The sequence below is a fragment of the Lagenorhynchus albirostris genome, chromosome 21, assembly GCF_949774975.1.
Source record: "Lagenorhynchus albirostris chromosome 21, mLagAlb1.1, whole genome shotgun sequence".
Classification (NCBI taxonomy): domain Eukaryota; kingdom Metazoa; phylum Chordata; class Mammalia; order Artiodactyla; family Delphinidae; genus Lagenorhynchus; species Lagenorhynchus albirostris.
Genome location: NC_083115.1, coordinates 3,787,282 through 3,805,483, shown reverse-complemented (window position 1 = coordinate 3,805,483; position 18,202 = coordinate 3,787,282). Strand labels below are relative to the sequence as shown.

The window sequence follows — 18,202 nt, the reverse complement described above, 5'->3', positions numbered from 1 at the left end:
AACATTGTGAACAAACTATACTCCAATAAAATAAATGTTAAAAACAAAATGCTCTTTCTGATGTTGCAAGATTGAACACCAAGGTTGAAACTGTTGTATAAAATGAAGACTTGGAGTAGGTGGAAAGCATTAGACCACAAGAAACTCAGAGCGAGAACAGTCTTCGGAGGACTGTCCTAGATAATTCTTTATATCCCACTGTCTGGTTTAGGTCAGTTTGGGTTCTAAACCCTGAACAGGTCTGAACTTTTGTGAGTCCAAAATCCAAACTTTGGGCAGAAGCAACTAGAGTTTGCTATGAAGAATTATGGACCAAGTTTACAGAAGAAGTACTTGGGATAAAGAAGTACTGACGAATCCCTCAGTATTCATCTGCCTGTTCCCCAAAGTCCATTTCAAATGTCATTTCATTATTACAGAATGATAATTAACACATGAGAAAAAAGTTCATGCCATTCATGCCAAGTACTGTCTAAGAAGTTTTGTAATTTTTGTTATTGTTGTTTCTTGTTGTTCTTAAAACTCAATCCTAGGAACTTCCCTGGCAGTCCAGTGGTTAAGACTTGGCCTTCCAATGCCTTCCTGGTCAGGGAACTAAGATCCCACATGCCTCCAGGCCAAAAAACCAAAACATAAGAAAGCAGGAGCAATATTGTAACAAATTCAATAACGACTTAAAAAAAAAAAACCCTCAATCCTCACCACAGTCAGTTTTGCTAAAACTTTTAAAAATCTGTCATATTTTACAGGTGTGGAAACTAAGCTCCAGACAGGGCTTTAAGTAACAAGCTCGAGGCCACCCAATCAGTAGATATAGAGCCAAGATTGAACGCAGATGGTCTCCTTCCCAAGCCACTTTCCTGTACTCACCCCATGACCACCTTTCCTGCTGGCCCCCAACCAGATGCAACTACTTCTGAATTCCAGCAGCATTTTGTGCCAATATATCCTATGTTGATTTTAACTGTATTTACTTGACTACATGTTGCTTCCTCTCAACTAGATTATATACTTGCTGAGAGGTAAAGGGAGCTCCTTCTGTTGTCCCCAAGGCCTGTTTCAATGCCTCAAACATAGCAGGCACTCAACAGATTTTGGTCATGGGAGTGAATTAAATGGGGTGAGGGGCTGATTTGTCCAATCACTCAAACCACTACCCCATTTACACTATGAAAATCCAAGCCAGAATGGACTTAATCCTCTTCTCCAGCCAAAGGGCAGAGATGGAGAGCTGGACTCAGGAACATAACCAAGGCACGTGTCCATCCCCATCTTATCTCCTCCACCTACTCCCCTGTCAACATTGACCTAAATGAAGCAAGGTCCTTCATTTATTTTAATTCAATTCCCTGGCATTCCATGTTCCATGACAACTTTTAAGAGATTAGACAAACACCGGCCAAATTCAACATTTTACCAAAGTCCAGTTGGAGTAAAAGTCAAGAGCAGCTAAAGATAGCTTACAGCTGGACATACTCTAGTGTCTAATGAACTCTGGGGAGACGTGTGAGAAGGGGTTACAGTAACTTATAAAAGACCCAGAATGAGTGTAAGGACAGAAGCCTGGACTGCTCAGGTGATGGGTCCAGGTTCCCTTTCAAGCCTTCCTCACCCCCTCCCACTCCTCCCGTTTGCCTGAGAAACCACCAGAATGTGTGCTTGGTATTCATAGCGTGGAATGAAGTGAAAATAAGCTTCCTTCTCTACTTTCTCCTGATATGACCAACTTCACTTCTTTTGCCCCAAGTCATAGCCTTGGAAAAGCCCCTCTGCCTTTTGTTCAAGAACAGGATAAACAGGCCTGGAGGACACTTTTCCTCTAGCAGGACCTGCGTGTGAGGGGGCTGGTCAATTTCTGGGCCACCCAGCAGGAGAGAGGTAAACACGAAAGAAGGATGACTTCACAGCCACTCTTCTGCCGCTGGAAAATACTAAAAAGTTTAAAAAGCTCAGTCTTGAAGCATAAAATTAGAGAATGTTGGGTTGATAGAGACCTTGACTACCCTATATTCAATGAGGGCTTTGAAACTCAGTGAGGGGACATGATTTGAGAAGCAGTGACCCTGGGACTTGCTGTCCACATCCCAGGCCAGGCCTGTTGGGCTCTATCACCTCCTTCTGGTGGTTCTTTTCTCTCTTGACACAGATGCACTTTTCAGAACCAAATCAGGTAACGGCCTTGCACCCTTGGAGACTGGTACTAGGTGACTCTCTGAAGCAGCCTGACAAAGAACATGAGAGGTGGGCAATGGGACCCACAATTAAAGCTGAGACTTGAAAGCATCGGCTCAGAACCACTCTGGAGACAGCCATGACTCACGCAAATTTCAAGCAAGACAAAATAATGATTACAAGTCTGTCCAGAAGAGGGGGGGGTGGGAAACGAGTGAGCTAAAGAGCACTAGGGGTCATCAGTCATATTCTATAAATAATATGGAAGAGTGAAAATGCTCCCCATTTAGTACTTTTCAAGCCCACAAAAGGCCTAATCTATTCACAGACTGTAATTGTAATGTATCCCTAGATATGGCATGTAGAGCAAAAGCATGCAAGTGAGACTTAGGAAAAAGTACAGCTGTTAGAATTGCCTGTGCATCAGTGCCGTAGAGAGAGACAGATCTAGTTTTTTCTGGCTTCTCTGGAATCCCTCTATCTAGAAACTATTGTCTCTTCCATTTGAGAAGTTGGGCTCTGAGGCCTCCCTCAGAGAAGGGAGGGCTCGTGACAGTAGTGAACTCGAATGTTCTGTAAAAAACAGGGCTAACTGTGAAAAACAATCTGGAGTTTCTTTAAAAAAACTGAAAATAGAGTTACCGTCTGATCCAGCAATCCCACTACTGGGCATATGTCCAGAAAAGATGAAAACTCTAATTCAAAAAGAGACATGCTCCCCAGTGTTCACAGCAGCACTATGTACATAAGCAAGACATGGAAGCAACCTAAGTGTCCATCAACAGAGGAATGGATAAAAAAGATGTGGTATATATACATATATATAATGGAATATTACTCAGCCATAAAAAAGAATGAAATTGTGCCACTTGCAGCAACATGGATGGACTCAGAGATTATCATACTAAGTGAAGTAAGTTAGCCCAAGAAAGACAAATATCATATGATACCACTTATATGTGGACTCTAAAAAAATGATACACATGAACTTATTTACAAAACAGAAACAGATTCACAGACATAGAAGATAAATTTATGCTTACCAAAGGGGAAAGGGGAGGGTGAGGGATAAATTAGGATTATGGGATTAATAGATACACACTACTATATATAAAATAGATAAACAACAAGTATTTACTGTGTACCACAGGGAACTGTATTCAGTATCTTGTAATGACCTACAATGGAATAGAATCTGAAGCTGTACACCTAAAGCTAACTTCATATTGTATATCAACTATAGTTTAATAAATAAAATTTAAAAAACAGGACTAAATAGAGAATGCCCTTTGACCCCCAGGCCCTGTCTCATCCCCATCCTCGTGCTGCATGAGGCACCCCACTTACAGTGCCTAGGATGTAAACCTAGCCCTTTGGCTAGAAAGACGTGGTGATATTCCACATGCTCCACTTCCCGCAGGAGCTCCTTTGCCTTGGATTCTAGATTTTGCCCTTTATTCCAAGGCTTTTCAAGGCTTGGAATAATTATCAGCTGAAGAGAAATAACTTGATCCTCTTTGGGAAAGGACAGCTCTGTTTTCAACACTGTCTTATGCCCTGCCCATCTCAGAACTTAGAACCAAAGTCCCAATCCCTTAGGTTATTGAAATTCTTGGTTAATGCCAGTAAATCACATTGAAAATTCTACAAAAAAAAGTTCTATACTTTTAGACTTCGAAGAAGTCCGTGCCTTGATTTGGTTTTTGTTTGCTTGTTTCCAAAGAGAACATCTTCTTGGTATATTAAGCTATTTTTATTTGTTATAAGTACAGAAGCTTCTTCATGCTGGGCATCTCTTGCAAAAATATTTATTTTTATTATTTATTATTCCACCCTCCTCCTACACACACACAACTAACTATTATCCTGAATGCAGGAACTGAATTCCAAGGTATTTAAAGCAAATATATTCTAGCTCTGAAAATTAGACTGAACATCCACTCAATCACTTCACAAATAAATGAATATAATGGGGAAATGAATAATATGAAGGCTTTGTCTGGAGGATTCATACTAATTGAGAAAAATTGCAGAAAAAGCAATTGATATCACCACTTCAGGCTTCTTCTCAAAGGAAGCAGCACATATAGAAATTACTACTAACTTTTGGTCAGTCTGATTTATTCTCTTAAACACTTGTACCTCATTTTCAACCAAATGAAATATCAAAGTAAGTAATGACAAATTTTATAACCTTTAATTCTAGGTAATACAATGTCCTGAGGCTTGAAGTGTTCCCTAAACTCAAACTTAAGTACATTATGGGGGAATTGTTCATTAGTCTATGGTATGTACTCATCTGCCTTTAACTTTCATTTTAAACATTTGTTCTAATTGACAGACTAGATCCCCCAGAAATGCTGAAAAATCTACCAATAGGCAATTGCTTTATATGCCAGTGTGATCATTTGCATTTTGAAACCTTTACTCTCATTAGCTATTGAATATTTCTCTTGCAATTTAACCATGGAGCAAAATTCGACAGTCATTTTGCTGTTTATGACATTTGCCAAAAAAAAGAAAAAGTCTTTTTACTACTAGTAAAGAGCAATATAATAATAATAGTATTACTTAAGTACTGTTATAACAGTTAGAGTAAAGGTTGCCAATAACCTGACTTCTGTTCTTGACTCTGCTGACCAGTTTTTGGGGGGACCTTGGGCAAGTCACTGAACTTCTCTGAGACTCAATTTTCTAACCTATAAAGTGGAGCCTCTGGTCAATTACAGGACTGCTGTGTGTATTAGATGTAACACTGCCAAAGCATTTTAGTCTGTGGCTGTGTCCCAGTCTCAGACAAGTCCCACGTTGGTTACCAGTGGTGGCATCGTCATCATCACCATCTTCTCCACCCGCATCACTATGACCTTCATCATTGTCATTATCGGGATTGGCATTGTAAGCAGTTGCCCAGAAAATACGACTGAAGGATTACTTATGGAACAAGGCATGTAGGTTTCACACCGTATTAATTTCCTAGGGCTGCCCTTAAAGAAGTACCCAAAACTGAGTGTCTTCAAACAACAGAAATTTATTCTCTCAAGGTTCTAGAAGATGAAAGTCTGGAATCAAGGAGTCAGCAGGGCACACTCCCTCCAAAAGCTCTGGAGGAGATTCCTTCTTGCCTCCTCCAGATGCTGCTGGCTCCTGGTGTTCCTTGGCTTGAGGAAACAGAACCCCAGTCTCTGCATCTGTCTTCACGGGGCCACCTTCTCCGTGTGTTCAAATCTCCCTTTCCTTTCTCTCATAAAGACACCATAAATCATTCTCAAAAATCCAGAAAGATTTCATCTTGAGATTCTTAACTTTTACATCGCAAAGACCCTATTTACAAATAAGGTCATATTCTGAGGTTCTGGGTGGACATGACTGGGGCAGAGAGGGTCATTGCTAACTTCAATAAATGCTCAAGGCTGACCGGGACATGTTTTAGGAAAAATTTTAGGTCTGAATTCAGGATTCGTAGACAAGAATACCAGGATCATGAGCAAAGCATGGAAAGTGGAAGCATATTTGTTGTGTTCTTGTCATCATTAAACACTCATCTTTTATTTTATTTTTATTTTATTTTATTTTATTTTTTTGCGGTACGCGGGCCTCTCACTGTTGTGGCCTCTCCCGTTGCAGAGCACAGGCTCCGGACGCGCAGGCTCAGCGGCCATGGCTCATGGGCCCAGCCGCTCCACGGCATGTGGGATCTTCCCGGACCGGGGCACGAACCCGTGTTCCCTGCATCGGCAGGCGGACTCTCAACCACTGTGCCACCAGGGAAGCCCAAACACTCATCTTTGAGGGAAGTGAAACTTAAAGAAGGTTTGTCAGTGCCCAGGGTCACTCAGTGGCAAAGCTGCACTAGAAATAAAATTCAGTGTCCTTTCCACTACACAACTGAATCATCTCTGCTCATCTCAACGCTCCTCTAGAAACGACTGCAAAAATATAAATATAAGACCTTGAAAATTACAGACACTTTACTACTTATGTTGACTTAGTCAGATTAAAACAGTTAAGAACCATTTGGCTGACTTCCATCACACTAAGCTTCCACCTGAGAACAAAATAAAAGCTGGATACAATTTAAAGGAAAAAGTTTTGAAAGCCTTGAAGAGTTGCTGTAGTTGATGTTGGTATACTTCAAGGAAGATACTACTAGTAACAAAGAAGGATATTTCACAATGGCAAATAGTGATTAAAAAAAGGGCCTGTACAATAACAGTACATTAAAAAATCCTAAATTTGTAAGTATCTAATAATATACCTTTAAATATATAAAACAAAAAAGAAAAGATAGAATTAAGAAGACACATAGGCACATCATATGTACAGCTGGAGGTTTTTAATTATGTCTGCTTCTCATGGATATAAAAAGCAGACAAGAAAATCAGTAAGAATATACTGATTTGAACAAGATTAAGAAACTTGGCCTAATTGATAGATAGAACCATTTATTTATATTCATATATATTCTTTTTCAGATTCTTTTTAATTATAGAACCTATACTTTTATATTAAGAAGCTAGGGGAAAATGCAAATTAAATCCAAAGGAAGTAGAAAGAAAGAAATAATATTTTAAATGTCATAAAATAACTGTACATAAAGAAAATCAACAAATCCCCAACATTTGTTCATCCAAAAAAAAAAAAAAACTAATAAAGATTGATAAACTTCTAACAGGAAAAGTGATCAACAAAAAAAAAAAAAAAAAGGAAGAGATAAATAAACAGTGTCTGGAAAGAAAAATATTCCACAAGCATTAAAAATAAAATTAGGGGATAAAATGAACAATTTTATACCAATATATTTTAAAATGTAAATGAAATGGATAAATGAATTGCAAGACAGGTTATTTAAGCTGATATAAGAATAGAAGATATGAATAATGCTGTATTAAAGAAACTAAATTTCTAAGAAAAATACTCCCATAGCATACATTTTTAGGCCTAGATGGCTTCACTAATGAATTCTTCCTTGTATTTAAGGCAAGAACTAGCAGCAGTCTACCACAAACTCATTCAGGGATTAGAAATAGAATCTGTTTATCGAGGCCCTCACACACTTGAAACCAAACCTAACAAGGATATTATAAGAAAATTATGGAACCGTCTGTCTCGTAAACAAAGACAGACTCATATACACACCCAGGATACTCAAATCTGGTATAAGGACAGATGAAATGGCCTGCGGGACAGAGCTATGACAATTATTTTCTTCAAGGTTTCTTCAACCTTGTGCTTTTGTGGTTACAAAAAAAAAGCAAACTGTCTTGTTTATTGGAAAGAAGGCAGCACAGCAGGAGACGTACCCTTCTGAAGTCCCGTATACTTATTAAATTACACCAGGGAAGCAATGTCCTTTTTCAAAATTCATCATAAGACTCTCTACTGGCAGTCCCTGCAGTCCTGTGTCCAAAGCCTGTCTGTGGTGGCTGAGTGACACGAATTAACTAAAAGTGAGAGTCACACGCTGCTGGGTCCAGTCCTGTTTCTGCCATTTTTTGGCAAAGTGGTGCTGCGAAAGTTACTTTGCCTCTCTGAGCCTTAGTTTCTCAGATCAAATAATGGGTCAGTAATATGTATCTCAAGGTAGTTAAGGGGAATAAACAAGGTATTAGGTGTGACTATGCCTAGCACAAATTCTGTCACATGAAGTTTTATAGGTAAACATAGAGACGTAGGTATGTTCCTGAAGCTGGAGATGCTATCTATCTGCATCAGTTATTGACATGATTCTTGCCACCTAAAGTCACTGTTGTCTACCTTTTTCTATTTATGAAGAGCAGTAAATACATGCCCCTAAAAGATGATCATTTACCGTTGCAGCTCCTTGTAAGGTGTCTGCGCGTACGTCAGATGCGTGCTCGTTAGAATGCATACAGTGTGGCTCACAACGGGAGGGTCAGAGAGATGCTGAAGGGACCGTTCTGGGGGTTGGGGATGGGGTTGGGGCAGCAGCTCCCAATAATCAATACAAGTGCTCTAGGTGCTGAGAATCAGAGACAGTCTTGTTTCTGAAGAACTTCCTTGATAAAAGCTCTTTGGGGGTGGATCAGAGTAAAGCAAGTGATGAAAGCAGCTTTGACTCACCGAACTGCACAATATTGTGGAAAAACTGAGTCAGTAGGAACTCTGGGCTTAAACTTCTCCCCTGAAGCCAGAAACCCCTGTGAATCTATGTCTTTACAGTATCTTTGCCAAGAAATTTCCCTGCCTGGAACGTACCTTCCTATCCGTGCTTGGGAAATGGTTACTCATCTTCTCTTCTTCTTTTTTTTTTTTTGGACATCTTTATTGGAGTATAATTGCTTTACTGTGTTGTGTTAGTTTCTGCTGTTGTTACTCATCTTTTAAAAATCACACATTCACTCCATCAGGAATGTTTACGAAGCCCTTAATACGTATCAAGTGTTGCGCTGGGGGCTGGGTGATAATGGGAAACAAAATCAGACCCTGACGACTTCATCCTTATGAGCTCGGCCTCTGCACTGATGTCCCTGTCCTGGTCCTCAAAGCTCGGGGTGCCCACATTATGGCAACAGAGAACAATCTATGTGTTTACATGACTGTTTCCCCAGCCTGTCAGGGAGCTCCCCAAGAGGAAGGCCTAAATCCATTCATCTTTCCTTCCCCAGGGCACACTCGGGGCCTGGCACACAGTGGGCGCCCCACAAACCTTTGTTAAATGAATCATTCATTACTTATGAGGCCCTGATACAGTCGAATCTGTTCAATGATTCTGCTAATGAATATGAGAGAAATGAAAACAATTATATTCAGGAAAATTACATATTTTTGAGATATTCTTTGTTTTTTCCTATTTTATTAGATCTTATTAGCAGTCCTAGCAGCTACTTTAAAAATACCTAAAAGCTAATGTCATCGGTTTTCTAAAAAGATGAGCAATATAAATGCAGGGAAAATGATGCCTGATTAGACTTTTCTGGTTTAAAATCATGAGAATTTGGGGGAGGGGGAATGGAATGAGCTTCCATTGAATTGAAAATAGCTATGTATGTGAATGACTTAAAATTCCAGGGGATCTGTTGGGTTTCCAGACTAAGCAACAATATGCTTCTAGAAATAGAAAGTGGTCGAAGACATTCACAGAATTTGACTTCCCAACACGGAGGTCTGGCCCATCCTCCAAGTAGAGACTACATTGCTTATTTTAAAACACTTAATATAGATCTAAAAGTTTCCTGAAGTTCATACAAATGTGCTGACTAGCCTTGAAAAGAAGGAAAAAGTGAAAAAAAAATTGTCATTACTGTGTCCAAAAAAGGCAAGAAGTCATTCTTCAAGCGGTGCTAGGCAGACTCTGGAGGCTTGAACAGCATAAATATCAAGGGAACCTTGGAGATAAGAGATACAGTTTTCATCTACTTATTTTGAAATAAGTAAAGTGGTTAGCCTTTATTCATCATGCTAGAAGTTACATACAAAAGGACTGAAGAGTGAAAGCATGAAAGTACCTACTTGGTCTGATGTTTAGATCCTTTCAGATGGGCATGATACTGTTCTATTGAGTTTAGAGAGACACTGCAGATGGTACATCTGTAATTGCGCCTCAGACCTGTGGACGACAGACACACAGACCTGGTTAGCTACATCCTTGTCATCAACCACCTGAACGAATCCTAGATCTCCAAAAGGTCAGGGACAGAGTCTCTTAGAAGCCATCTGGTCTACCCCACCAATAACATTTCAATCCTTCCTTCCAAGAGCCCAGCCAACAGGTTCCTCAGCAGAAGTATGACTGTGAATACTTTGGAAGCCACCTGCCCCATTGTTGGATGACTGAAATTATTAGAACATACTTCTTTGGGGTAAAATGTTTCCAGATACTTCATAACCCAAACAAAGAAGCAATCTATTTTTTCCTTAAGGCAGAGAGACATGTAAGCTGTCATTTCTGCAGTGAAACTTGAGACTCCAGAGAAAAACTCGGTCTCAATTCCACTTCCACCTCTATGCCAAGGACCGAATAAGAAATTCAAGTTTAGATATCATTCATCTGAGCTCTTCTCCCAAGACCATCTTACAAAATGTAGGATGCTGTCTTAATTTAACCCACATGTAAACTTACTTTCCACCAGAGAGTTGAAAAGAAAGTTATTGACTCTTTATCCATTTCATTCATTCATTAACAGAGTATCAACTTTGGACCAGGCACTAGGGATTCCAAGATGAATAAGATGCTCTTTGTTTCCAAGGAGTTTAGTGAAAACCTTGACTCCTCTGTCACTCCTCATCTAGAGTCGGATGTGTTTGAAAGAAGCATCAACCAAACAACTTCCACAGCTCATATTCCTGCTCTGTCCCATCAGAGTGGAGAGGAAAAGTAGATTCAGGGTCATGGTCTAAGACTTTGGATTTTAAATCCTGGCTCCAAATATTCCTCGTTGTAGGGGGAAGCCACATAATATCCCCCTGGCCTCAGTTTCTTCATCTACAACATGAAGACGAGTCCATCCACAACACAAGGTTTTATAAGAATTAAGTGAATAAGTCTATCCAAATGCTTAGCAACTAAGACTTGTTGTTCTTAATTTTGCTCCAAAATTCCATATCTTCCCATTGTCAAAGCCAGGATAGTAAACAGCTATAGCATTTTTTTCTCCCTGATGAATGCATAGTATTTTCTTTCTAAGACACAAAAATCATTCTTATTTTCCTAAAAAGAAAATAATGCACAGTGTTGGAAAGAATTTTGCAACCTGCTATCTGGGTGACTTGACACAAATTATTTGACGTCTCTGAACTTCTGTTTCCTCATAGGATTGTGGGAAGGACTGAGTAAGATAAGGCATGTATGAAGGAGCGTCTGGTATACAACAAGTGATAAACAAAAACTAGCTGGTATTATGATTGCAAAGAGATATTACAAGGGAATCTTGATTTCCCAATATCTTGGATGAAGCCCCCGGTTGAAGCTCTAAGACACAGATGCTAGCTACACCCCCATGACTAAAGTGGAGTATGAGAGCCCCAGTTCCGGGCATCCAACAGAAGTGGTCAAGAGCCATTTCCCACCTAAAGCTGATCCCTCACCACCAGTCTGAAAAAGAGATTGGAGAAGAAAGAAAGAAATAGAGAATTTCTTAAAGGGAGCTCTATCATACTATGAGTTTGACTTAACCCTCTTCCATGTGAGATGGGGGATTCCTTCTCTCTCACCTCGAACCCATGGGAAAAGGATTCAGTGGAATACTCAGAGAGCTTGAGGAATGCCTTATTGTGCTTGGAGCCCAGTGTCCTGGACTCGACAACGCTGACAAGCTCCAAAGTCTGGAGCCTGTTTCTCCTTAGCATCAGCGGAAGGATGCTAGCAGGGTTCAACTGGATATCTAGGGCCTTAAAGTGACCCCAGAGGAGGTACATAGCCTATGGGCTAAGTATCAAGTAATGCTGAGTTCTTGAAAAAGCCATGAAATCACTCCATGAGAAAGAGTCAGGCAGTGTCTATGCGAGTTTTGTATAGGTATCTATCAAATAAACCTTTATGTCCCTCGCCTTTCTAACCTGATACCCCGCATCCCTCAGCCCTGGAGGAACCTGAGGGAGAGATAAAGGAAGGAAAGCAAAAGCCACAGGCAGAGAGGAAGGGAAGAGCCTATGCACCCTTTTCCCATGGCGAATAGGCTGCCCAAGCAGAACTGAGCTAAGGGAGGGGGAAAACTCACTTCCAATAAAGTTTGGAGCTGTTTAAAAATTATTTTTCTACCCTGTGGGAACTAAGAATGTCACCTGCCATTTCAGTAGACAAAGGAGTCATCAGCCACTGCAGGCCTCCTGACAATGGGGCTCCCTGAGGGGATTCAGGATGGAGAAAAACAAGATACTGGACCGAGATAGTTAAGATGCATATCAAAGGATCACTTCAGTGAACCCAAGACTCTTGCCATACATAGAAAAGCACTAAAATCATTAACTTGAAATGTTTTGTTCTTATGATTAGCAGTAATCTTGCGATGTTTGAACACATGTTTGTTTTTTTTTTTCTCAGCAAAAACTCCTATATATCCTGGCTTCTCCCTTACTTTTTTGGAACACTCCCTTAGAGCTATCTGAAAGGCTGTATCCCAGGCTAAAGTCCTCAGTAAGTTCACTGAATAAAGCATAATTCTCAACCTTGAACCTGTGCAGTTTTTTTCAGTAGATAAAAACTACTGAAAAAAACTTGGATATATCAGTTAATGCCATAGAATTTTGTGTATCTAAGAATGAAAGTAAAGAACTCTTTACTACTTAAAAGTGAGCAAAAATTCATGACACTTACCCTAGTTTTTACCAAGGGATAGGAAAAAATTTACCCCACAGAGATGGCATGAAAGGGCAGTGGATGGCAAGAATAAAGTTACTTCTAATTACATCCAATGAGTCCTGCTTACTGAATATTGCACTGTCATCAGAATTGCTCTTATGTAGATAACGTGACAAAGGGCAGAACTTCCTGTGGACTTTCAAATTCCTATAGCCCCATGCATGTTTCTGAGAAACCTGTTAGACATGACAGGATAAGTTGGTTTGGCCAGTGTAAGGACGAACTTATTTTGTTTTAGTTTCAGGTACATGATAATCGGACACTGAGTGACCTAATTCCTCAATTAAGAGTCAATTCAGTTATGGGAAAATAGCAATGAGACCACAGGACCTTCTTGGTGAGCAATCTAAGGGACTCAAAATTTTCCAGGCACAGATCGACAGTTCAGAGACAAAAGAGACAACTCTTGTCTCTCTATTCCCTCAAGCAGTGGCTCCCAAACGTCCCAGTGCATCCTCTGGGGGTGGTGCTCAAATGCAGATTCCCAGGCACAAGATCTGCTGGTTCTGATTCTCTAAGCCTTGGATGGGGCCTGGGAACCTACAAGAAGTTTCAGACTTGTAACCCTCACCTCCAACACACATACACACCTACCTTACAGAGTACCGCCCTCTAGTGCCATGGTCCTTTCGTTAACTTGAACTTGTCAGAACAATACTGGGTCTTAAAGAAAAAAGTTATAAAGAAGAGTTGTGCTTCCAAGGCTCTTCCATTTCACTCGCAGGTGTGTGTGACTCAGGAAGATTACCATAGTCCCCAAACCCAGAGGCAATAAGTTATCACAACCTACATGTGAGTTGTTTGAATGCTTATCTGGGGCTGAGCCATTCTCCTCTGTTATGCACAGAATATGAAAGCTAGCTTCAGCCTTCCTACCTCCAGAGTTCTCCATCAGTCTTGTCATAATAAATGGTAACCAGTATTTATATGGGTCCTCTTCACACTACAGGCTCATCAAAGGTCTCCTCATAACGAATGGAGGTTGAGATGGCAACAGGCATAAATATTTATGTTTAAAAGTGGGCCTTTTTAAGAGCACCAACAAATCTAAAACCTATTCTGATCTGTTGCTTTTCCATTACAGTTCTGCTCTGCAGCCAAACAGAAGCGTGGGCAGGAAATACTTGGCACGTTACTGTGATGCAAACTGCAGGAAGCATAAACTATGAAGGCAGTGCATATAAACAAGAACAAAGGCAGAGAAGGGGCAGAGGAGTCCTCTTCCACACGTGACACAGTGTCCTTGGTGGGAACTTAGGGCTTTATTAATGCTGAGTTGAAATTCTAATGACTTTGGAATTATACAGCTCCTTTTTCCACAGAGAAATAGAGAATCCTATTAAATAAAAACGCTGTTTCTCAATTCAATTCATTTTCAATGCAATGCCATTTTATGAGTATCCTGAAACATCTGCAGACGTAAAGGTTATTTCTGCAGGACTGCCGATGTGTGTTCAGAAATATCGCCCCTGCCTGCAAGGACCTGACAATCCAGTTGGAGAGGGAAGATATGTATAGAAACAGCAATGGTGCAAGGTCAATCACAAAAAGTACCACAGTCGGGATGAAGTGGAATCCTAGGGGAATGAGAGGAGGAGATTGTTTCCAACTCAGAGAATCTGGAAAAGTTTCTTGAAGATGCTTCACTTTTGCATTTATATTCCCTAGCACAGTGTGTAAAACAGATGGTCCTGGAGAGTTTAGCAGTGTGACTACTCAATGTGTCTTTTCAATTCTAGCAAAGCTAGACTTCAGATGCCCCTGTAACTTCAGTTGCATCCATTCTACATTAGGGAAACATCACTGTGCCTCTATCATGATGCCAGGTATTTTGCCAAATACCAAGAATGTAGGAGAATATAAAATAAATTTTCATATGGAGCTACTCAGGTAGAAAGACAAGAAGCAAGGAAACAAATAAAAACATTGTGGAAGTATTGCACAAGATGTAAAGAGGAAAATGAGACAGTCACAGAGAAGAAGGCTGGTTTTGGATAGCATGGTCAACAGAGGTCTCTGAGAAGCGTGAAATGAAACCAGAGAGATGAGAGTTAGCCTGTGATATGAGGAACTGGTTAAAGAGTTGTCCAGGGAGAGAAAAGAGCAAACAGAGAGACGAGGGTGAAGTGGAGTTGGATCGTTTAAGGAAGAAAAAGTGGTGAAACAAGCAAACGAACAAAACAAAACAATCAGAATTCTATATCCAGCAAAAATATCCTTCAAACTTTCACGTAGAATAAGGACATTTTCAATAAACAAAAACTAAAAAGAACAGTCTGCCAACAGACCTGCGCTAGAAAAATGCTTATAAAGTTCTTCAGGTGGAAGGCAAATGACGCCAGGTGTAAACTCAGATCTACAGGAAAAAATAAAGAACACCATAAATGATTAATATGTTGGTGTCCTTTTTATTGCTCTAAATTTATTTGAAGATAGAGAGCAATTTAAAGCAAAACTATAACACTGTGCTGTGTATTGTGGTGCTTATACTGTATATAGATGTAAAACATGTGACAACAATAGCCCAAGAATGGGTAGGAGTTTGAGAGCTCATGATATTGTGTATACAGTCTAATTAATAAATAATAAATTTACCAATATTAACTCTAAATGACAGTGGTCATTTAAGGATGCGTCCTAACCCCCTAGAAACAAATATGAAGATATAAACCTAAGGAGACTATAGAGAAAATTAAATAGGATAATAAAAAGTATTTGATAACCCAGAAGTGGAAGTTCCTATATGAATATCAGACTAAATAGACTTCAAGACAAGAAATATTTCCAGAGATGAAGAGGATGTCTTGTAATAATACAGGGAGAAACTCATTAGGAGAACCTAGCAATTGTAAATGCAATTTAGCCAATAAAGCATAAAGAACATGAAGCAAAACTGATTGAACTACAGGCAGAAACAGACACCATAATTATAGGAGATTTAACACTCCTCTCTCAGTAAGAACAGAACAGTACGACAAAACAAATAGTATCTAAATGAAACTATCAACCATATTGTACCAACTGATATTTATAGAACAGTACACTCAACAAGTGGCTAATACACAATCTTTTCACATGTATAGAGCAAATAAACTAAGTTAGGGAATATGCTAAGCCATTGAAAATTCTTACTAAATTCCAAATATTTACATTTCATACAGTGGTTTCTTTGACTATCACTGAAATTAATAAGAAATAAATATTAATAGCTTTTATGAAAATACCTAAATACTTCCAAGTGACCTATTATCAAAGGGAAAAATCCAAAGGGAAATTAGAAAATATTTTGAACTGAATGATAATGAAAATACTACATATCAACAAGTTTATATTAATCAGTTTTTAAAGGAAAATATATAGCTTTATATTCAAAAGGATGAAAGGTTTAAAATCAATGGTCAAAGTTTAAATGCTATGAAAGTAGAAAAAGACAAGAAAATTAAAACAAAATCAAGTAGAAGGAAAGAAATAATAAAGAGAAGTCAATGAAATAAAAAACAGAGTACAGAAAAAATAACAAAACCGAAATCCGCTCTTAGAAAGGATTAATGCAAGTATTAACCATTAGAAAGTTTCATGGAGGTTTAAAAAAAAGCAACAAATTACTAAAATAAAAGAATTGTTTCTAAGGCAGATACTACTGACAGTTTTAAATGGAGAATAAGAGAACATTATGAATAATTTTATGCCAATAAATTTGACAAAGTATATGAGATGGGCAAATGTCTATAAGAATTCAACTTACCAAAACTAACACAAGATGAAATAGAAAATTAGGGTAGCTATTATCTATTAATGAACAAACATTAAAGAGTTGCATAGTATCAACTTTACAAACTCTTTGAGCAAATAGATGAGAAAGAAACACTTCCACACTTGTTTTTGAGGTAAGGTAACACTAATTTTTTAAAAAAATTGATAGAATATAAAAGAAAATAAAATTTCAAGCCAATATCTGTCATGAATATGACAGAAAAATCCTTTAAAAACTAGTAAGAATCACATTATAGTTAAAGATATTTCTGTCTGTATGTATACATACAGACATATAACAGTTCCATCATAAACAAGTTTGTTTGTTACAGGAAGTAAGACTGGTTTAACATTTAAAAATCAAATCATATAATTCACTTTGTTAAGACAAAATGAGAAAATAACATAAGCTTAATAGATGCAGAAAAGAGCATTTGACAAATTTCAACATCCATTCATGTTCAAAACTCTCAGCCTACTGGAAAAGAACATCCTTAATTAATAATTAATAATAAAGAGCACCTATCAAAACCTATAGCTAATATTATATTAAACGGTGAAATACTGAAGTTTCCTAAGACCAGGAAAAAGCCAAGGATGTCTTTCTTATTTATATTCAGCACTGCACTGTAGATTCTAGGCAGTGCAATAGGAAAAGTAAAAGAAATGAAAGGCTTGCAGATTGGAAATGAAGAAGTAAAACTGTCTTTATTTGTAGAAGATATGATTGTTTATATAGAAGATCCTAAAGGATCTACAAAATAACTACTAGAATAAGTGAATTTAATAAGGTCACAATAGAAAAGGCCAACAGAAAAAATTGCATGCTTAAAAGACCTGCAAACCACTGATAAATACATTTGTAAAAATACCATTGTAACAGTATCAGAAATATTTGAAAACACTTACGGATGAATTTAATAAAAGATGTACAAGACTGAAAACTACAAAACATTGCTGAAAGAAATTAAGAGGAACCTAAATAGATACAGAGATATATACACCATACTCATCAACTAAAAGAATCAATACTTTTAAGATATCAGTTCTCCTATAGATTCAATGAAAACTCAATCAAAATTCCAACAGTCTCTTCCAGAGGGTTTCACTGGAGAATTCTATCAAACACTAAAGGATTACAGAGATAAGTGGATTCTAAAATTTATGTGGAAATCAAAGTATCTAAAATAATTTTGAAAAAGAAAAAAGTTTGAGGATTTCAAGATTTGCTTATAAAAGTCCATCAATCACAACAGTGTTACATAAGCATAAGAATGGACAAAATGCATCAAAGGAACAGAATAGAGAGCCCAGAACTAGACCACACCCAAAGAATCAATTGATTTTTTTTCACTTTCATTGAGATACAATTGACATACCGCTCTGTATAAGTTTAAGTTTAAGGTATACCCTGTAATGACTTAACATACGTATACTGCTACATGATTATCACGATAAGTTTAGTTAATATCCATCATCTCACATAGCTTAAAAAAAAGAAAAATAATCATCTTTGCTATGAAAAAATTTAAGATCTACTCTTAGCAACTTTCAAATATATCATACAGCCGTGTTAACTATGGCCAGTGTGTTGTACATTACATCCCCAGTATTATTTATCTAATAACTGGAATTTTGTACCTTTTGACCACTTTCATTGATTTTCAACAAAGGTGTCAGGGCAATTCAATGGGGGAAAGAAAGTTTTTTCAGCAAATGGTGCTGGAATAACTGAATAAATGCATGAAATAAAAAAATGAACATCAACCTCTACCTCACAACACACATTAAAAGTAAAATTGATTACAGACTTAAATGTAAAAGCTAAAACTAGGGGCTTCCCTGGTGACGCAGTGGTTGAGAATCCGCCTGCCAATGCAGGGGACACGGGTCCCACAACTACTGAGCCTGCGTGTCGGAGCCTGTGCTCCGCAACAAGAGAGGCTGCAATAGTGA

At 38.4% G+C, this 18,202-nt stretch overlaps 1 protein-coding gene across 1 annotated transcript in view; it reads right to left on the bottom strand.

Moving 5' to 3' along the window:
* The window catches only part of ZMAT4 (zinc finger matrin-type 4), a 254,765-nt gene that overhangs the window by 31,952 nt on the left and 204,611 nt on the right, over positions 1-18,202 (bottom strand). Inside the window, exon 5 of the mRNA XM_060136440.1 lies at positions 9,646-9,742. Within this exon, the coding sequence (XP_059992423.1) occupies positions 9,646-9,742 (97 nt within the window). The remainder of the gene's footprint in view (positions 1-9,645; positions 9,743-18,202) is intronic.